Source organism: Onychomys torridus, chromosome 1 (genome assembly GCF_903995425.1).
Source record: "Onychomys torridus chromosome 1, mOncTor1.1, whole genome shotgun sequence".
NCBI classification, from domain to species: domain Eukaryota; kingdom Metazoa; phylum Chordata; class Mammalia; order Rodentia; family Cricetidae; genus Onychomys; species Onychomys torridus.
Window position 1 is genome coordinate 7,635,871 of NC_050443.1, and position 21,233 is coordinate 7,657,103.

A 21,233-nucleotide genomic window follows, 5' to 3' on the forward strand; every position below is an offset into this window, starting at 1 on the left:
GGCCGTGGGAGTGTGTCTGGGGGCGGCGAGCGTCCCTAGCGCTTGTCGCCGGTGAACCTCGCCGGTTCCGGGTGTGAGCCGCAGAACGAGCGCGGGCACGTCGCGGCGGCCCAAGGCGTGCGAAGAGGGCGAGAGGGAGTCGGGGTGGAGGGACAGCCGCGGGCTGACTGCTGGGCGAGGGCCGCAGCGGGTTAGAAGTGCGGCGTCTGCAGAGGACAGGACGGGGCCTTGAAGGGGGCGGGGCCCGGGAGAAAGGCGGGCGGTGGGCGTGGCCACTGATTTGGAAGTGTGCAGGGTTAACCCTGGACCCCAGCTTTCTATCAGTAGAAGATGCTAGGTGTAATGGGGCCGGATGGACTCTTGTGGTGAGAGCAGGGTGATGTCAGTGGTCAGAAAGCGTTCCTATCTGAAGACGAGAGAAACTTGGCGCGATCAGTGTCTAGAGCCTGGTCAAAAGGTGAGGTCACAGGCCTGGGCATGGATGGGACAAAACTGCAGGTCTGGAGGCGAGGTCTGGAAACACTACGGGGTGGGTCGGGGCTTGTTGCTTACGTGTGTGTGGAGTTGGGGAGGTAGAGAAACTTGGATAGCAAGGATAGAAGGAAATTGTCAAGGTGAGGAGGGACATTTGGATAGGGAAGCTGGCTGAGATGTAGGTTAGTGATAGAGTGCTTGCCTAGCGGCATTAGACCCTGCCTGGATTCTGTCCTCAGTACCATAAGGTGTGTGTCTGTGTGTGTGTGTGTGGGGGGGGGGGGATAAAGAAACTTACCTCTCAAAGCATAAAAACCTGAAAAAAAAAAAAACTATACTGTGAGTTTTTGATATTAGATGGAAAGCAGGCACCATATGGGAAAGGAGACTTCCCTTTTTCTGATTTGCAAATTTTATGACTTAATAGTAAATTTTAATTAAAGTTTCTTACTGGTTTATAAAATTGGGTGTTTTTCCTGAAGAGGAAATGCATATTTCTGATTGTATACATACTGTGTGTGTGTGTGTGTGTGTGTGTACCAGGAATTATGTATAGAATCTGTTTGGTAATGCACATGAGTGTGTGGGAGGGAATCCAGGCCCATGTGTGCAAATATCACTCTCTGCTTTATTGGCTTCAGACAGGGTCTCGCTGACCCCGAAGGTCACTGTTCTGGCTAGTCTGTCAGTCTGACCAGTGAGCTTCTGGGATCTGACTGTTTCCACTTGTCTGTACCCCACAGTGCTGGTTTACAGGCATGTACAGCCATGCTGAACTTTTTTTTAAACATGGGTGCTGGGGATTCAAGCTCACATTATCTTGCTTTTATAGCAAGCACTCTTACCCACTGAGCTATCTCTGCAGCCCCTGATTGCATTTGTTCTTTTATTTCCTTAAGGAGGGTGGTTGTGCGTCATCTTCCCCTCCCCTCAAGTCTTAGTCTTTGCACAGCCAATGTCCTTAGCAGGTCTTTGAATTTGTTTTTCAGGTACAACTAATGAGAAGGAAAGAACAAGAGAGGAAAGGGGAGAATTCTGCTGCCACCATGCAGAGAAGTATTATGTAAGGCCTCTGCCGTGCTCCAGGCACTTTGTGTTGTGACTCTTCCCGGGAAAATGCGCACTAACACTCATTTACCCCAGACAGGGCACCCAAATTTAGCTTAGTGAACCAGTGGGTTTATTGGTGTTAATTGGTGACACAAAGGCAGTCCCTCATTCCAAAGCCTACCCCAGCACGGGGGATGATCCCTGAGAGCTGCATCCCTGGAGCTCCATGCTCAGTCAGCAGGCTGCTCCACTGAAGAGTCCCTCTCAATCCAAAGCAGTTGTTAACTACTAATATAAACCTTGGGGAGGGGCTTGTGAGTCTTGTAACTTTCTCAGCCTCCTCAGTGTCTTGAGCTTCCTCCTCCCTGCAAGAGCTTGTGTCTACATAATACGCCTTCCAAACTCTGAGCTTTCTGCTTCAAATCTGCATTTTCTGAGAAGACCTTGAGTGAGACTTCAAGTTCCTAGCATTGAGTAGTCTGAAAAATGAGAAGTGGGACATGGGAGAAAGAGTGAATCAATTAATTCATTAATTAATTTTTAGCTGCAGGGTATTGGTCCTTAATGCAGTGGTTCTCAGTTAGCAGTTTTGCACCCTTGGAACATGTGGCAATGTCTGGAGACATTTTTGGTTCTGATGATTTAGGGGTCTGGGATTTGGTTTTGATACCTAGTGGACAGAAGTTAGGCTTGCACTAAACCTCCCTTGGTGCACAGGACAGCCTCAGTGCCAGTTCAGAAACCCTATACTAATGCAAGGTAGCTTTAGGAACATGAGAGAGGAAGGTACATGGTTTCCATAGTTACAGTGTGCAACTTCAGGGTTGGTTAGATCCAGCAACCAAATATTGTCATGGTCTATCTCTCTGGTCATCTCTGTTACCTTTGATGTTATACCTTCAGGCTGGCCCTCACAAGATCAGCAGTCTCAGGGAAGAGATTACCTTTTTCCTTTCTGACCCAGCAATATCTAGAGTCAAATTTTGGCTTGGGACAATCATGGTGGGATACAGGTTTGCAGTGTACTGCACTAGTTAGTGAGGCCTGGGTCATGTGTCCGTGTGTCATAGGTTTAAGTGTAGGTCACTCATATTCTATATTGAGAGATGACCATAGAGAGGGGGTGCTCAGAGAAAGGAGGGAATAGATACTAGCAGACTCAGACCTGGACTTTCACTGTAGAAACTGGGAGAAACAAGTCCCTGCTTACTTACAGGATGGGAAACCTGGATATGGTCTGTCTTGGGATGGCAGCTCTTTATTCAGATGCTTTGTATTCTCTTATTTCCTTATCTTGCCCTTTACTTTTTTAAAAAAAAATTTTTCAGTGTCCAGAATAAAATAAAACTTAGGGTTTTTGCTCATGCTCTCATGCTAGGAAAACCCTCTATCACTAAGCTACATCCATGGAGTGTCTCCTCTCCCCCCCCCCCCCCCAGGCTATACAAAAAGAGAGCAATCTGCATGTCTGAGGATGGTGTCTGGAGCTGCAGGTGTGGCCCAGGTGTACTGGTTAAAATATTAAGGCCACTCCACGTAGTTAAAAGGGAGGTTTATTTTGTGGGGTAACATACAAATGAAGGGATAGGTTACAGGATCTGGGAAAGGCATGGCGCAGTCCAGCAGTGTTCTCTGGAAAACTCTGCTTGGTCTACCTCTAGCGTCCAGGGTCCAGGAACCAAGAGAGCTCCCCCATCTGGATCTCGGGTCTTCAGGGGTCATCTCTCGGCTCCGCCTTGTAGGCATGACAGTTACCAAAGCTTCAAAGGGGGTGGTATTTCCAGGTCAAAGCTGGACCGGCTACCCACTACACGGGTGGGCGGAGCTTTGGTGCTATTAATGTCTCTCATCCCTTTGTGCTCCTCCAGGTCATTTTTCCAACCCACAAAAGAGGGTAAAGCAAAGAAGCCTGAGAAGGAGACAGCCAACAGCATCAGAGAGAAGGAGCCCCCTCCAAAGTATGTAAGGGGGCCAAGGCAGGGCATATGCCTTTAGCAGTCAAGATTCTTTTCTTTGCATGTGTTGAAAACCTACTTCAGGTGTGTCAGGCCACAAAATGGTATTTTTAATGTAGATATTTGACAGCCAGCTTCAGGCGCAACTGAACCTAGGACTTCAGAGTTCTTGTCAGGGCTCTGTTCCCATATGCTTTGCATTCATTCTAGACCAGACCCTGTCCATGGGGTACAGATGCTGATCACATTTTGATTCATACCGTCTCAGGAAAGATACTCTGTGGCCTTGCTTGGGTACCATGATCACCCTTGGGCCAGAGCATGGATGTGAACGCATTTAGTTCATAATCCCCCAATTGAGATGTTGAGCAGGAGGCCTCAGTTCCTTTGTCCTAGTTTCCTCATGAGTAAAAAGGTGCCTAATGTCCAACAGGCTTTCAACTGACAGCGAGTAAACAGATGTGCCACTTATACCGCACTACATACTGGAGAAAAGGCACTCTGCACATGTAGTAGTCAAGCTGTGATGTTGAGGTTGGTCACTGTGACATAGGCATTGCTGTGTGCAAATGCGTGTGGTGGTTTGTTTTCTGTGAATGACTTAGGTCATGCTATGTATATTATATATTATTGTCTGTTAGTTTGCTTCTTAGCTTAGAGGACTTTTTTTCGTTCAAGAACACAGGGGCTCAGTTCTTTTTACCTTCTGTGTTGTGTTCTCTTCTATGGATATGCTATATAAACTATTTAGCAATTTACTTTTGGTGAATTTTTAGGTTGTTTCCTCTTTGTGGGTATTACAGTTATATGCTAATATATTTAGATTTGCTTTTGTTATTTTTAATTATATGTGTGTATAATTATGTGTGCAGGTATTTTTTTTTTGTCTAACATTGGAGGAATTATGTATGATAATTGTAAAAACATTAACTCAGAACTAAAGTAGAAATTTGGCCTTGGGGCTGGAGAGATGATACAGCGGTTAAGAGCACAAACTGCTCTTACAGAGGCCCACTTTGCTTCTCAGCGCTCATGTCAGGTCACAATTACCTGTAACTCCAGCTCCAGGAGACTCTAATGCCTCTGGCCTCTCGGAACACCTGTGTCTGTTTGCACCTATCCACACACAGATAGACACATAATGATGATAATAAATCTAGGGGCTGCAGAGATGGCTCAGCAGTCAAGAGCACTTGCTGCTTTTCCAGAGGACCCAGGTTCAGTTCCCATGCACTCAGGTGGTTGCTCATAACCACCTGTAACTCCAGTTCCTGGGGATGTGATGCCTTCTTCTGGCTCCTGTAGGCACTAGGCATTTGTAGGGTACATAGATATACATGTAAGCAAAGCACTTATGCACATAAAAATAAATGATTAAAAAGTTTTTAAAAATTAAAAAAAAGTTTTTGGCCTCTTTCCACTAGAGGAAAGCACTGTGACCAGTTGGCAGTGCTGCAGCAAACACATTTATTGGCATGGTAGATGCTTAATATATCTGATGAATGGATACATATCTCTTATACTAGACCCCAGGGTCTACATATTTGCCACTGTTAGAGCTCAAGTGGCTGGCACAATGCTTGACCTGTAATCCATACTCATTAACAAGCACTGTTACCATACCTTTAAATAACAAAAAATGAGACTATTATATACACAGATTGCTTCTTTATGTTGTTATGTTCATGTATAGTCATACAGATGCATTTACTCATAAAACAGATCTCGAGGATCTTCTGTGTGTCAGATATAGCTCTAGACACTCTGGTTTTGAGGTGAACCAAGTAGATGGCCATTCCTCTACTCTCCGAAAGTCTGTAGAACTCTCTGTGGTGCTGAGCATGGACCTGCTTCCCTGTTTGTAAAGAAGTTCCATAGGATGAGTGCCTGTCACCAGGAAGTATGGAGTAGCTGGTACTCACCGTGGCTATAGGGGGATTTATTAAGGCAACTCCACGTAGTTAAAAAGGAGGTTTGTTTTGGGGGTAACTTACTAGTACAGGGGTTGGTTATAGGATCCGGGAGAGGTGAGGTGCAGCTGGGTTCTCTGGAGAACTCCGCTCCAAATACCATCCATCATCTAGGATCACCAGAACCAAGAGAGCCGGCATATCCAGATCTTGGGTCTTAAGGGCTTCTGTCTCGGCCCCACTTTAGGAGCAGGTGATAGGTAGTTACCTGAAGCCTCACTGGAGGTAGTACTTCCAGGTCAAAGCTGGGACAGCTAGCTACTCACTACAGGTGTCCTCTGTTCTTTCTGACTGAGTTTTCTGAGGACAATAAGCACTTGAGTGATTGCCATCAACACATATGCCATCATGCATGTGTCCCCCATAAACTGGGAGCTCAGAGCTGGCATCAAGAGGATAGGGGAGAGTAACAGTCTCCCTTTCTTCATGTAAAACTTGAGGCTGTTGTGCTGTTGCCTGGGTGACTGTCTACTATGCTGAAACTCCTGTGACAAGATAGAAGGTCTCCATACGAATTTTAGTGTCAAGCTGGTGCCTGATCCCTGCCAAGAAATCCATCTGCTTTTCATGACATGTTACTATGACATGGGCTCAGGATGCCTTGGGCGTAGGACGGAGAAAGGGATGGAGGGAAGAATACTTAATTGCATATAACAAAGTCAAGTATGGTGGCATACCATAATCTGAGTTCTGGTGAGATATAGGCAAGAGGATCAGGAATTCAAAGTCGGTCTCTGCTACATACTGAGTTTGAAGCCAGCCTTGGCTGCACGAGACCATCTCAAAAGAAAAAAAAATAGTGAATGCCATGGAGGTGCCTAAAAGGTGCTCACTTAAATGGAAGAGAAGGGAATGCAGAGTTTTTTTGGCAGTCCCCATCTGCCTGCTATGTGCTCCAGATCTCCCTCCCACCTTCTAGGGTGGCATTGAAGGAGAGGAATGGAGTGGTGCCTGAGAGTGATTCTCCAGTGAAGAGGCCAGGAAGGAAGGCAGCCCAAGTCCTAAGCAGTGAAGGGGAGGAAGAAGATGAAGCTCCTGGCACCCCCAAAGTCCAGGTAGGTTCTAGCAGCCTGCTGGTTTTTCTTTCCTAAATTTAATTTGTGTGTGTGTGTGTGTGTGTGTGTGTGTGTGTGTGTATGTGTGTATGTATCCTGGCTGTGTGTGTGTGTGTGTGTGTGTATGTGTGTATGTATCCTGGCTGTGTGTGTGTGTGTGTGTGTGTGTGTGTGTGTGTGTGTATGTATCCTGGCTGTGTGAGTGGAGGTCCGAGGACAACTTTGCGGTGTTCCCTTCTTCCACTTTCACATGAGTTTTAGGAATTGCACTCAAGTCTCTAGGCTCGTGTGGCAAGCACCTTTGCCCACCAAGCCATCTTGCTGGCCTTTGGCCTACTCATCTGTACAGCTGAGTGCAGTAGCTGTACAGGAAGACTGGGGACGTTGTCCGGGAGACAAGCAATGCCCACAGCAGGAGGGTTGGGGTACAAGGTCCCAGTCTACCTCTTCTCTGGCATGTGGGGCTCATTCGGCCCCTTGACATCGTCATCATGCCTCAGGTGCTTCATGAAGAACATACTTATGGCACCTCCTTATTTCACAATTATCCCATAATTCTGTAGGTCAGATACCTGGAGTGGGTTATCTTAGGGTGTGGGCAGGACCATTTTTCTGGAGCCTGTAGGGAAGACCACTTCCATGTTTCTAGAAGCCTGTTTCTCCGTCTTCTGAGGCAGCCTTATGGTCTCTGTCTGTGGTTTCTGTGGTCACATTTCCTTGTGACTCTTCTTGCTTCTATGTAAATTTTTTTTATAAATTCTGTGTGTGTCTGTGTGTGCACATGCACATGCCATGGTGTATGGTATCACAGGATAATGTGCAAGAGTTAGTCCTCTCCTTGCACCTTGTGGGAGATACAAGGAAGTCTGAAAATACAGTTCTTAGACTCATGACCATACTAGGTGCAGAGGAGGCTGTGGAATGTAGTACTCAGGCCCATGAATGTACTAACTCCAAAGGAGGTTGATAGATAGTCTTTGGTTAGGCCACCAGACATACAGCTGAAAAAGGAAGATTCTGTTACTTTAAGAGGCAGAATTGATATTGGGGTCAATAATGGAGTGAATCTGGGACACTAAGACTGTTTTGGTGGGTCAGGTGATTACCTAGATGAGAAAATGGCTTGAGTGGGGATGAGACTGAGTCCATTCTGCTCTGAAGCGTGGTGCTGCAACTGCCAGGTGTCATGCGTCCTCTTTATTCTGGAACTGTTTCCTGTCTCCTTCCAGAAGTCCGTGTCAGACTCCAAACAGAGCTCTCCTCCCAGCCCTGACACATGTCCTGAGAACAGTCCTTTCTTCAGCAGCCCCTCCATGGACATCTCCCCATCAGGATTCCCGAAGCGTCGCACTGGTAAGGACAGGCCAACTCCTTCCTTTCCGTCTGTACTGCCCATGGTGGTCCTCCTTCGAGTGGCCCTGATGGTCGTACTGTGGGAGCAAGCATGGTTAACTGTCCCTCAGCTGTGTGACCTGAGGCAAACAGCTTCACCTTTATGGAGGTGTGGCTACTTGGTCTGAAATATAGTGCCAACTGCCCAGAAGTGCCAGGATCAAAGGCTGATTCATGTAAAGCTGATGGGTCAGGCTTGGCCCACAGTCAGCGCTTGTGATTGTCATGGGGAGTGATAGCTACCCATGGCTCTGGGTAGGAGCACAAAGGTGCATGTGTGGAGACTTCCAGAAGAGAGGGTACTAAGCTGATCCCTAAAAGGCAAAGAGAGCCAGGTGGTATAGGAGAAAGGGAGAGAATTCCAGGTAGTGTGAGTAAATTGGGAACATCTTGGTCACTTAGGTCTGGAGTTCTGGCACAGGGAACACAGAGTTGGGAACACTGAGTGAATAGACTGGAGAATTCCTAGGGAATCAGCCTGAGACAGGCTGGAAGGAGAAGACTTGGTGTGGAGAAGGGCCAGGTGAGAGCCCACATGTGACCTGAGGACTCTGAGCCTGGTCTCATGACTTGTAATGTCGTGACTTGAGATGGGAACTTGTAAAGTTGTGGTGTTTTAGTTAATGGACATTGTAGTTAGAGTTTTCCTGCCTGGCCCAGTCAGGACAAATCTCTTACCCGCCAGTCCCATAGTTGCTCAGACCCAACCAAGAAAGCACACAGAAACTTACATTGTTTAGAAACTGTATGGCCGTGGCAGGCTTCTTGTTATCTACTTCTTCTATCTTAAATTAACCCATTTCTGTTAGTCTATACTTTGCTACATGGCTTGTGGCTTACCAGTGTCTTTACATGTTGCTTTTCATGGCGGCAGCTGGCGGTGTCTCTCCCCAGCCTTCTACTTCGCAGAATTCTCTTCTCTCTTGTCCCGCCTATACTTCCTGCCTGGCCACTGGCCAATCAGAACTTTATTTACACAGAGCGATATCCACAGCAGGACATTGTGAAGCTGGTGCAAACGCGCATGTCCAGTCTTCAGATCTGTGATGGTCACCAGTTCAGCCAGTGCAGTCTGCAGACTTGAAATTGAAAACCCCAAATACTGCAACACCACTGGACCCAAGCAGTTCATACAGATCTTCCACCAGAGCTGGCTTCAGCAAGTGAAGACTTTCCAGTGTCCCATGAGCAATGTGGGTGTAGGAATCTGCTTTTTATACAGAATGCTGTCAGTTTTTAAAAACCCAAACACAGATTAAATATTCATGACAAAAACCTGATGTCTGAATTGACATGTACATACAGCATGTCATGTCAGATTTTGAAGACTTGGTGTATTTGTTTTTTTTTTTGTTGTTGTTGTTTTTCCTTCTCATTACTGTGACAAAAGACCTGCCCAAAGCATCTTAAAGCTAGGAGAGTTTATTTTGGTTCACACTTTGAGAATGCAGTCCATAATGATTGGGAAGGCATGACAGCCGGCCACATTGCATCCATGTCTAGAAGCAAAAGGAGACAATACTGGTGCTCGGCTCGCTTTCTCTTCCTTTGTTTTCATACATTTCCTGTCCCCAGATGGTAGGATGCTGCCTCTCAAATTCAGGGCGAGTTTCCCATAGTTAAAACTCACCAGGAATGCCCTCACAGGCACAGAGGTGTGTTTCCTAGGAATTCCAGGTTTGGTCAAGTTTTAATCAATAGTAAAGAAATCAGTATTGGCTCAGGATACCCCAAGACCAACTTCTCAGCACAAAGGAGATTTATTTGCCTCAGAGAGACAAAGAGCAGGGAATAAGAGGCAAAGATAGGAGATAGATGATGAGGGAGAAGGGGAAGGGAATAAGGGATGGAGGAAGAGGTATTTGACCCAGAAGGGGGACAAAGGACTGCCTCTGGATAGAGAGGAGACAGAGGTAGCACAGAGGAAACCTTGTGTTAGGATGAGGTGTTTAATTTTAATTGGGCGTGTTAATTAGGTCAGCCAAAAGGGTCTTTTGATTACTTGACTTTAATACTTTGATAGTTGGATGTTGGTAGTCAGCCTCAGGAGGAGAAAGTGGACAAATAAGGGACTAGACATTGGTGTCCAGCTTTAGGAATGTAGTCTAATGGTTTTTAGCAAGGCAGAGGCAGTGGGGGAGAAGGGCAACGCCTGCCAGAGCCATGTTTTGCCAAGCTTGGGCTGGTTAGAGTCCCTTCAAATAGGAACCCACACCCTTAGCTTTAAAAAAAAAAAACTGCTTATAATTTAGAATTGAAATTGTGTTCAGATCATAGTATATGGTTAAAACTATGTTCTCCAGTTTGTCCCCCTCTGTAAGTGCTAAAGTTTAATATCACATATGCAGTTCCCTGAATGCTTCCCTGGGTAGAGATGGTCACAGGGCTGCTCTGGAAGCTCCGAAGGTTTGTAAAAGGCAAGTGGAGACATCCCAGATAGGAGCCTCATGTGCAAAGGCCCCAGGTAGGAATAACACAGTGTGTGTGTGAGTTCTGACTCTGGTGTTTCTAGAAAATACATTGTGGTTTGAAGAGCAGTGAGGCAGCTTGAGGATAGTGTGTGGTAAGAGGTGAGTACAGAGTACTGGCTGGATCCTCAAGGCTCTCTCTCAGACACCAGCTGTTATGTTTACTAGAACTTGTTTCCTTCTCAGAATGTAGGAAGGGGAGGGACAGACAGAGGTTAAGTAACTCAGTCAAGGTCACAGATTCGGAGCCTGAAGGATGAGATGCTTACTGGGATACTGGCTATGGCAGGTACAGAAGAGGAAGGGGATCTGGAACCTTCTAAGTCGTCCTGTTGACCAGGCAGAGTTTGATCTCACTGGGGCAGACACAGATAAACTGTGGTCAGCCATAGTGCTCCCTTTGCCTCCCCAGCTCGGAAGCAGCTCCCAAAACGGACAATTGAGGACACTGTGGAAGAGCAGGATGAGGACAAAGACAGAGCAGCCAAGAAAAGGAAGAAGAAAGAAGGTGAGGGATCAGGATGAGAGGAGCGCGCGCGTGTGTGTGTGTGTGTACATGCACACATAGAATGGGGACCTTCAAGGGTCTGGGAGTGGGGAGGTGTGTGCAGTACAAGATGTTTGGACTTCCAGATCTGATATCTAAACCTTTAAGTCAACATTTCACACTTGGAGCCAGACTTAGTAGCCTATGTCTGTAATTATAGCACTCAGGAGGCTGAGGCAGGAGGATCACTGCCAGTTTGAGGTCCGTTTGCTCCACATTACAAGACCCTGTTTCAAATAGTTAAATGAATAAACATTCCATACTCCAGTACACAGAAGCTCATCATGAAAATGTTATGAAACATTTTTTTGTCTTAATTCATTATTGTGTATAACTAATTTTGTTGTTATTTAATGGAATAATTTTTTTTTTTTTTTTTACCATTGCTTTGCTGAAGTTTTACTTATTTTTTTTATTTTTCTTTTTTTTTCAAAATTTATTCTTCTCTCATACAGTACATCTCAATTGCAGGGTAGTAAGTTTATCGAAGGATATTCTTTGAGATGTGTTGTACCGGTTTCTTGAAACCCCCAGAGACCACCAAGGAGCCAATTTCTGATGCAAGCACATAAGGGTCCTTTTATTGTCAGGTTCAACGTGGGCCACTGCACAGCAGATGGAAGGAAATGTGGCTGCCATGAGCCCAGGGGTAGAGGTTTTTTATAAGGAAAAACTGCAAGCTGGAAATTACATGCTTGATTTGGGTAGAAAAGATATGGGGCAAGGTAATTTTTTTGAAACTATTGGTCTAGACTTTGGGCGTTAAGCCACCTTTGAAACCATTGGGTTAGACTTTTGGTGGGGAACCACAACCCGCTGAACAGGATTATCTGGATATCAAGGGCCATAAACCACGGACAGAATGTCTGCAGGAGCATACTGTTCTGTGAGTTGTCACGTACATTCCTGAGGCCCTTCATGGACTGGGTACAGCAGGTGGCCCTACCCGAAGATGGGGACACATTGCCTTTACTAGACCTACCTCTTACTTTGAGAGCTGAAAACTTAAAATTCCCTCAGTTTTCATTTAATGTCCAGCAGGTGTCGCTCTGCTCCCTTGGAGACTGCATGCAGAATGTCAGGCTGTTGAGAGGGTTCCCTTTTTCTTGGTGCAGTGTAGGGAAATGGGGGTGGGGATGCAGGGATGTGTGTGGGGGGTTGGGAAACCATTAGGGCTGTCTATGACTCCATCAGTTGCAGTTTCTGACACACCCAGGGTCTTATTTATGTGATAAGAAAAAAATTAGGCTCAGTTTCCTATGGCAGGTTTGAATTATTTGGTGGAGACTTGATTTCCTGTTGGCAATTTGTAGTTGGTAAAAAATTTCCCTATAAGTCGGAGATTTTAGCCATTCTAAATATCTTGAAGTAAAAGGAGTATCTTTGTCCTAAGGCAAATTTCCTCCAAGTTAATGTTTGTGATGTTATCATTACCAGGGGGATAACTTTTCAGCATGTTTTGTTAAAAAAACAAAAACAAAAAAATGTTTAGGCTAGGAAAGTGCTGGATTACTGAGTTACATTTCATTATCTTGTTTTGAAACAGGGTCTCAGAGTTGCCCAGACTAAAAATTAAATTTACTTTGTAGTCCAGGCAGGCTTTGACCTTCCTGCCTAGGACTGTCTAATGTGTAGGAGTTGTTTTTAAAAAGGATAGGCAGTGCTGGTTACCGTGTGGAAATGCCATGAAGCACGAGCCACGATAAAACCTAGCATCAGAGCTTTATTGGGAGGGGAAGACAAAAAGAACCAGGCCTGGGGAAGAAGCACATGCAGAGAGCAGGGGGCGGAGGAGGGAGGGAGTGGGGGCAGCAGAGAACAGAACAGAGAGGACAGGGAGTCTGTGTCCGGCTTTTTAAAGATTCCCGTGAACATGTTCGGGTGGGCTTATGGAGCTATGCCACACATGCATGCGCCGACTGTGTGGCCATGTTGTGCGCATGTTATCACCAGTGCGCACTGATGACATAGACCCATTACTTAGCTGCTGAACTGTGCGTTTGTGGCCATGCAGCTGGAGTGGCGGCAGAATCCTAACAGGAGTGCCTCTGGGCCTCACTGCCATTTAATGTTTCTGTCTGTTACCAGAAACACAGACCCCAACAGAAAGCCTCACAGAGGCTGAAGATGTAAAACAGAAGGAAGAAAAGGAGGGGGTCCAGCCCATAGTGCCCCCTGAGCCTGCAAAGTCTCCTGGTGAGTAGCTTATCCCCCCAGCTTCATGTCCTAATTAGGGTGTTACTTGTCTTTTGATGGTGGGTCATTTAAAACAAGGCACAGACTCTAGCCCAAGCTGGTTCAGTGTGAACTCCAAGATAATCATAGGTTTTATTGTTAGTATTGGTTTTATTGTTTGCATGAGGGAAAAAGAGGAAAAAGCTTTTAGACATGATAGGTGCCAAGCTGGGCAGTGGTGGTGTATGCCTTTAATCCTAGCACTTGTGAGACAGAGTCAGGTGGCTCTCAGTGAGTTCCAGGCCAGCCTGGTCTACAAAGTGAGTTCCAAGATAGCCAGGACTGTTACACAGAGAAACCCTGTCTTGAAAAACCAAACGAAAAAACAAAAAACGAAGCAAAATAAACAAAAACAAAGACATCATAGGTGCCAATCAAATACAATGAACTAAGTTGGTGTTAAGAGCAACATCTAAACTTAGTTATGAGATTCAGAAGTGGGAATGCCCTTGGAGGCCATGGTGCAGCTTCTGCGCCCTGGTGTTTTTGAGACTCCTGTGTCATAGATGACATTTGCAGAGACAGTTTTATGACCTACTGAGATCTGGTTTTCTACAAGTACAAGAAAAGTGGGACTGTTGGTTCAAATCACGCTAAGATTTCAGTTATTTTATTGTATTTTTTTTATGATGCTGGTGGTGGAATGTAGAGCCTGACTCGTGCTAGGCAAGTGTTTAACACTGAGCTGCACCTCAGCGCTCTCACTAGTGGGTTCTAGGCAGGTGCTCTGCTACTGAGCCATACCCCCAGCCTCCCACTGGGGATTCTAGGCAGGTGTTCTACCACTGAGCCACCCCCCCAGCTGTAGGTTTGTTCATTTGTTTGTCTGAGACAGGATTTTCCTGTGCAGTCCAGGGTGGCCTTGTAGTTTTGCAGTCCTTCTGTCTGTTCTAAATAGCTGGGATTTCAGGCAGATGCCACCCAGCTGGGTGCTGAGTTTTCTTTTCACCCATTCCTAAGTCTTTCTGGCCCAGTGCCAGCTGTGCTTTCACTAGCACTGAGGAGTAAACATCAGGCCAGAGAGGCCCTGCGTTTATGTAGCAGATGGAGAAAGGTCAGAATTGTTCGATTTTCTACTTCTAGGGCACAGTGACCTTGGAATCTTAAAGTCTAGAGGTAGAAACAGTTTGTATCACCATCTGTCCTCTCTCATTTCAGAGTTGGTACCCCTGACAAAGAAAGAGAATGTTCCAGTGTGTAAAGCTGGCATGAAACAGAAGCCTCAGGAAGAGGAGCAGAGCAAGCCTCCTGCCAGAGGTGGCAAGACACTCAGCAGCTTCTTCAGTGAGCACCTCTGTCTTCTCTGTCCCTCTGGGCTGTGCTGGCAACAGGTTGTGGGCTCTGCAGGCTGTGCTGGCTGGACAGGGCTTGGGAGGTGGGGACCATCAGGAGTAAGGACCCTCTACTCCCCGTCTTTCCTTGCAGCCCCCCGGAAGCCAGCACTGAAAGCTGAAGTGAAACAAGAAGAGTCAGGTACTCCAGGGAAGGAAGAGACCAAGGGGTGAGTCGGTGCCCAGGCCTGACAAACAGCTAGCAAATTCCCTTTTCCATCCCATGACTCAGCCCTGGATTGGGCTCCCTCCTCTCACAGGGCTCGGCCATTGGTCAGTGTTTTGGGCATCTTTGGCCCCTTTGGTTGCAGGCGGAGTAAGAACTGCTCAGGGAGAGTTTGCATACCCATTGATTGCTTGGCCTCCAGTCTGACCCTGAGAGGAGTAAGGGCACCTATGTGACACAACACTGTAATCATGGATTTTCTTAACTCTCCCCCTACCCACCTGCCTAGAGTGGTTCTGCACTATCCCCTGGACAAAATCTTAAGCTCCTTTGTCCACTGGTCCCCACCCATCCACTCTGTCCTCAGTTCTCAGCACTTTGATTCTACCATACTGAACTTACCAGGTTGAGCACATGTTCTAGAAACAACAGATATCTTCATTGATATCTCCTGAGGGCCTCTGTGCCAACCCTGGGTGGCTAATGGGTACAGACCATGTAGAGCTGCTTCTCTTTCCTGATAATAACTGTGGATTAGACTTGTGGTTCTCTGAATAGGCTGCTACGTGATTGTTTTACTGTGATTGGGCCAGTCTTACACCACTGTTTATGAGCACAAGATTTGTTGAATGGACAGTCTGGATAGGTGGCAGAGTCATTCTATAAACTAATGGGATCAGACCCCATTCTTGCCTTACTCAAAACCATATGTGGGCTGGGGTTGTTGCTCAGTGGTAGAGGACTCTTTTAGAATCACCACCTAGTGAGGAGCTGAGAGTGTAGCTCAGTGGTAGAGTACCTGCTTAGAACCCACCAGCGAGGGGCTAGAAGTATGGCTCAATTGTAGAACCCCTACATAGAATTGCCTCTCAGTGAGGGGTTGGGGGTATGGTTCAGTAGAAAAGTACCTATCTAGAATCAACCAGTGAGGGGCTAGAGGCCCAGTGATAGATAGACCTGCCTAGATTCTACCAGTGAAGAGATGGAAATGTGGTAGCCTTTGGCCTTGTGAGCCAGATCCAAAACAAGTAGAAACATTCCTTTGAGAAGTAACTTTGTAGACCCAGAGTTACCCAATTTTATATCTCCTTTGCCTTCTTAGAATCCTGGATCCAACAAATTATAATCCTTCCAAGAGTAACTACCATCCCATTGAAGATGCCTGCTGGAAACATGGCCAGAAGTAAGAAGTTAGCCTTCCCATGCTGTCCTACTTCTGTCCCTGTGACTGTGGGAGGCTGTCACTTCGGCCTCTATTGGAGGAGTTGTCACATTTCTCCCATTCCTGTTTTGGGACACGGCACCATGGGAAGGGTTAGTGGATAGTTGCCTCTGCATTTTGGTGTTGGCAAAGCTGTCCCCTAGGAGGGTGTGAGGAAGCAGGATGGATACAGGATGTCATGTCCTAGTCAAGTGGTTCTTACACCTCTTTTCCTTCCCCAGGGTTCCTTTTCTCGCTGTGGCCCGGACATTTGAGAAGATAGAGGAGGTTTCTGCTCGGTAATTAATTACTCAGTTCTGGGGGCAGCTGCTCTGTGGCTCTGTCTTGAGCATGGCATCGTGTGCTACCTCCTACCCTGTGGTCTTTTTTCACCTCTTCTCCCCATCATAGTCACTGTATATTCATAAAAATGGCTCACATCATTTTGAGGCCCAGCCTCAGAAGACCCTCAGCATCATTTCTTTTTATTTTGGTTTTTGAGACAACATCTCTCTATGTAGCCCTGGCTGGTTTGGAAGTTACTGTGTAGACCAGGCTGGCCTCAAACTCATGGAGATTTGCCTACCTTTGCCTTCTGAGTGCTGGGATTTAAGGCATGTGCCACTACACCTGGCTACAGAATTATTTCTGATGGCATATTCTCTTAGTCTGAGTGGGTCTAGCCTGTGTCCAAAGGCTGCATGCAGCCAAGATGGCTGTGGATGTGGCTGAACACAGATGTATTACACTTAATGCATCGTGAGAGCTGTCTCTCATTGCTTGTAACTTCATTGCACTGTTCTGGAGCCTGAACCTTGCAGATGACCTCACCTGTCAGTGTCAAAGGTTGAATGTGCCTGCGTGAAACAGAAGGGTCAGCCAGATCTGCAGGGTTAGGAAACAGATTCTAGGAATTACAGGAAATGTGTCACACAAAGTGACGTCAGTCTTGCTTCCTCATCTTAAGTGAATGGATGTCCAATCTTGGTTACATAGAGGGTGACCTCGCTTGCCAAACTTACCCTGCAGAGCCTTCCCTCCCAGTGATGCTCAGTATCAGCATCAGTGGTCCATGTTGGCTCCTCTGCTCCTCTCCCAAATCCTGTCCCTTCCTGGGCTTTCTTCTGTATGTCTAGGTGCTGTAAGTATTATGGAGTGTACCTCATTCTGCCCCTGCATGTTTAATCAACCTCATTTTTACTTCTCCATGTTGACTTAAGCTTTCCTGGCATATTTAAATTTTTCTATAATATCCCTTCATTTTTATACATCTTTAGGCTGCCCTTACTGCTTTTTCATTAGAAATGTTTCCTTGGGAATGTTTAAGAACTTCCCATGGGGTGTAACCTCACAGTGAGGTGATGGAGGACGTGGGAAGGACCTTGAGAACCAGCATAGCTGTAGCTCAGAAAGTGGCTCGTAGTAGCAGCTGGTAAGGTGGCCAAGGGGACAGTTAACATTGCTCTGCTTCCTGGCTTTGTGCCTGTGGCAGGTGGCTCAGCCTCCATCTCTGAGACTCAGTTTCCCCATGAATAAAGGGGAGACCATACATCTCTACCTTCTGTGGAGACAAAATTATCAACACGACATAGGGAAACATTAGGTTTTAGAGAATCTCATACATTCTACTGAGAAGGAACTGCAGGTGGCTGTCCTAACCCATAATCCAAAATCATGGGGACAGGGGTATACAATTTGCTTTCCTTCCTTCCTTCCTTCCTTCCTTCCTCCCTCCCTCCCTCCCTCCCTCCCTCTCTCCCTCTCTCCCTCTCTCCCTCTCTCCCTCTCTCCCTCTCTCCCTCTCTCCCTTTCTTTTTAAGGTTTTTTGGAAGATTTTTTAGAAAACCTTCAAAAACAATGGAGTGTCCTCATGTATCTGGACTTGCTTCCTTGTGTTGATGTCTTATTCTGGTTTAGGACCATCATTAGAACCAAGATGATCCAATTCAAGATGTAGACACAAAGCTGTAAGTGACAGGGATTCCTGCCTTCATTTGCATTGTGACACTTGCCCGCTTCTGACCTGGTTTCTTTTCTGGCATTCCCACCGTGGTGTTTAGCCGGCCTGTTCTCAGGCACCCCCTCCGTCTTCGTCCCCAGCCCACACAGCCTCTTCAGCTGGGCAAGTAGAAAACCCACAGTTTCTGTGTCACCATAACCAACATTTCACAGGTAGCATGACCATCATTTTCAGTGGCTGGACATTTTCAGTGGAATGGACAGCCTTGGCCTGAACTTCAACCTGATGCTTCATGACCTTGGGCAAGTCCTAAGTGTTTCCATGCCTGTTTTCTCACTTGCAAACTGAAGATAATAGTGTCACCTGTCTCAGAGGGGACATGAGGACCCATCAGTTAAATGGTGGGAAGGATTTAACAGCAGTGCCTTCTTCAGGCAGTGTCTGTGCGTGGCTGCTGTCCTGTTAGTGATTACTACCATCGACATTGTCATTTTCACAGTCAACCCTTCCACAGGCAAGCTGTCCTTGTTCCTTTGGCCCTCTCTCCCTCTCCTTTCTCTTGTTCGTTTGCCCACCCCCTCACTTCCTGGGACCCCCACACCCTACTGACCATGAGATAGGTGGACACACTCTGGCCCTTTCCTCCAGGCTCAAGATGGTGGAGACACTGAGCAACCTGCTGCGCTCCGTGGTGGCCCTGTCACCTCCAGACCTGCTCCCTGTCCTTTACCTCAGCCTCAGCCGCCTTGGGCCTCCTCAGCAGGGACTAGAGCTGGGTGTTGGTGATGGTGTCCTCCTCAAGGCAGTTGCCCAGGCCACAGGTAGGAGGGACCAACAGGAGGGGGGACTTGGGGGCTGTGAAGGAGTTGGGGGTGGGTCAAGGCAGAGGAAGAGGCCAGTGGGGAAGAGTACTTGACAGGGCCAGAGTTTTAAGATCTGGGTGGTACAGGGTGTGGAGGCACAGCCTGTGTTGGGACAGGGACTGTGGGATGGAGAGGCACGACACCAGGACAAAACTCAGCCATTGAGTTGCCTTGACTGCCTGACTATCCATCTCGTGAGCTCCTGCTCTCACCTAAGTGTGCTGTACTGGGACTCTGCTTTGGACCATAAACAAGGTCAAGGTATACCCCATATGGTAATTGCTATTTTAGAAAGGTAGAGCAACAGAAACACAATAAACAAGAGGCTGGAGACCGTTAGAAACCAACTAAGGATAGAACAGCAAACCCTCTTCACTCCCGTTGGCTTCATCCCACCCTGAGGATTTCAGTCCCGTTCACATGTCTCTGAGTCTGGGTGTGCTCACTCCGCTGCCTGTCTTCCTCTGAGTGACTGTCTCTTAGGCTTCCACACTGACCTGATGGGAGCAGGCCCTTACTAGTTGTACCAATGAAGCAGTCTGTAGGAAGGGGGAAGCCCACAAGCCCAGATAACTGGAGAAACATCCGCCAGGGAAGGGACACGGTCACCTCAGTGTCCCTTCCCTCTTCCTTCTCCTCTGTCTCCTCTATCCAGGTCGCCAACTGGAGTCCGTCCGGGCTGAAGTAGCTGAGAAGGGTGATGTGGGGCTGGTGGCCGAGAACAGCCGCAGCACTCAGAGACTCATGCTGCCCCCACCTCCACTCACCACCTCCGGGGTCTTTACCAAATTCTGTGACATTGCCCGGCTCACTGGCAGTGCTGTAAGTGGATCAGTCAGTGTGTCTCGTCCCAACACCCACATGTCCCAGGACCTAAAGCAAAGCTTGTGGAGGGGACTGTGTGCTTTGATTGTGGGAGCTGAGTGTTCTTTTCTGCTGTGTGTTCACAGTGTCTCATTCTGTCTTCCTCTGGAGACCCTAGCACCTAAAGCTATGCCTCCTGGGGGTCAGAACTCTTGTTAGTGTTTGTTGGACAAAGGGAGAGAGGCAAAGAGCTAGTTCATTGTCATCCATTGCTCTCAGAGCAAGAGGCTACAACAGGTGGTGGTGGTGGTGGTGGTGGTGGTGGTGGTGGTGGTGGCAGCAACTTTTCAAAAGCTGAAAAGTGTCTAGTTTCTCCTCTGATGATGCCTTCCCTATTCTCCACTTTGTTCAGTCCATGGCCAAGAAGATGGACATCATCAAGGGTCTTTTTGTTGCCTGCCGCCACTCAGAAGCCCGGTTCATTGCCAGGTAAGCTTGGGGCTTGTGAGACTGGGGAGGCATATGGGCCTACGTGGTGAGCATCTGGCAGCTCCAGCACTGTTAACCTGACTGCCTTGATGAGAAAAGTACTAACATGGCCCAGTTCTGACTTTGCATAGGAAGCATTGTTAGTTACTTCTGCATTACTGTGGTCAAACTACCTTTTTGTATAATATTAAGGACCAGCCTTAATGTTATACTATCCCGGGGACCCATAAGGGACACTACCAGCGGCATGGAAATGAATCTAGATACACTTGAGTTCTTTAGTTCATTCACTTTTTTCTTCTATGTCAGTTCTATCTATACAGCTTCAGCCCTGTCCTCACATTCAGCTCCTCTCTGGGCCCAGTTTTCCTGTCCTCATAGTTTTAGTGAGCTCCTATGCTTTTGACCTAATCTTTGTCCTCTGTTTCTTTGTCCTCCATCTATATCCTTCCTGGCTCCTCACCCCTGGCCCTGATAAACTCTACAAGAGATCTGTTTTACCCTCTACTCAACCTCTGTCTTTGTCTTCTTTCTTGCCATGCGGTTCTGTGTCCTCTATTCCTGCCTTACCCTTCGCTCTGCCTCTCCTCTCTCCGGCTGTGCAGTTCTGTGTCCACCTCTGGAATTCCACTCCAGTCCTTACTGCACCTGGTTATGTAAAACACCCTATAATCCTCAGTCAATCTTGCTGCCATGCCCCTAGGCCTGGAAGGAAGGGGAGGTCTGAGCTTCATTTACACAAGAAACAAAGCTATGAGTCTCTAGTCAGTTTGTCTCCTAGGCTTAGCTGTGCAGGGGGTTGGGTGGTGTGGGGGTGTAGGGTGGTGTGGGGGGGGGGGAGTTAGTTACCTAGAAGTTCAGCAGGTCTGAGGAGCTGAACTGTTTGCCAGGTGGTCTGGGAATATTTGGGCACGTAAGAATTTCATAGTAGAAGACAGCTGAAATATTAAAACCTGGATAACACCAAATATTCATAATAAATGGCTTACCTTTTGACAGACCCTTGGCCGGTCAAAGTATAGCTTTAATAAATACACAGCTGAATCTCTATAATATATTCTTGCAGCCCACAAGAATACCTAATGGAGGAAAGGAGTATTTTAGTTCATGATTTGGAGGGTTTGGGTCCATTATGGTGGGGAAGGCATGGTAGTGTTTGTGGCAACAGGAGTGTGTGCAGGAGGCTCCTTATGCCACAGCAGACAGGGAACAAGAGAGTAAGACTAGAACCAAGGCATGCATAATCTCCTGTGCAGTGACCTAGTGACCTGCT

General features: G+C 47.0%; 1 protein-coding gene across 3 annotated transcripts in view; it reads left to right on the forward strand.

Moving 5' to 3' along the window:
- Positions 1-21,233, forward strand: part of Lig1 (DNA ligase 1) — a 37,367-nt gene that overhangs the window by 330 nt on the left and 15,804 nt on the right. For 2 of the 3 annotated variants that reach the window (XR_004945922.1, XM_036199581.1), the window contains exons 1-14: positions 254-457; positions 1,464-1,537; positions 3,393-3,482; positions 6,369-6,504; positions 7,734-7,857; positions 10,777-10,872; positions 13,000-13,107; positions 14,305-14,430; positions 14,572-14,647; positions 15,746-15,826; positions 16,087-16,143; positions 18,453-18,625; positions 19,323-19,489; positions 19,884-19,960. Coding sequence is in view for 2 of the 3 variants with exons in the window: in XM_036199581.1 (XP_036055474.1) it covers positions 353-457; positions 1,464-1,537; positions 3,393-3,482; positions 6,369-6,504; positions 7,734-7,857; positions 10,777-10,872; positions 13,000-13,107; positions 14,305-14,430; positions 14,572-14,647; positions 15,746-15,826; positions 16,087-16,143; positions 18,453-18,625; positions 19,323-19,489; positions 19,884-19,960 (1,490 nt within the window). In the remaining variant the exon portion in view is untranslated. Of the gene's footprint in view, positions 1-253; positions 458-1,463; positions 1,538-3,392; positions 3,483-6,368; positions 6,505-7,733; positions 7,858-10,776; positions 10,873-12,999; positions 13,108-14,304; positions 14,431-14,571; positions 14,648-15,745; positions 15,827-16,086; positions 16,144-18,452; positions 18,626-19,322; positions 19,490-19,883; positions 19,961-21,233 lie in introns of those variants that run through there. The other variant, XM_036199592.1, reaches the window with a different exon arrangement.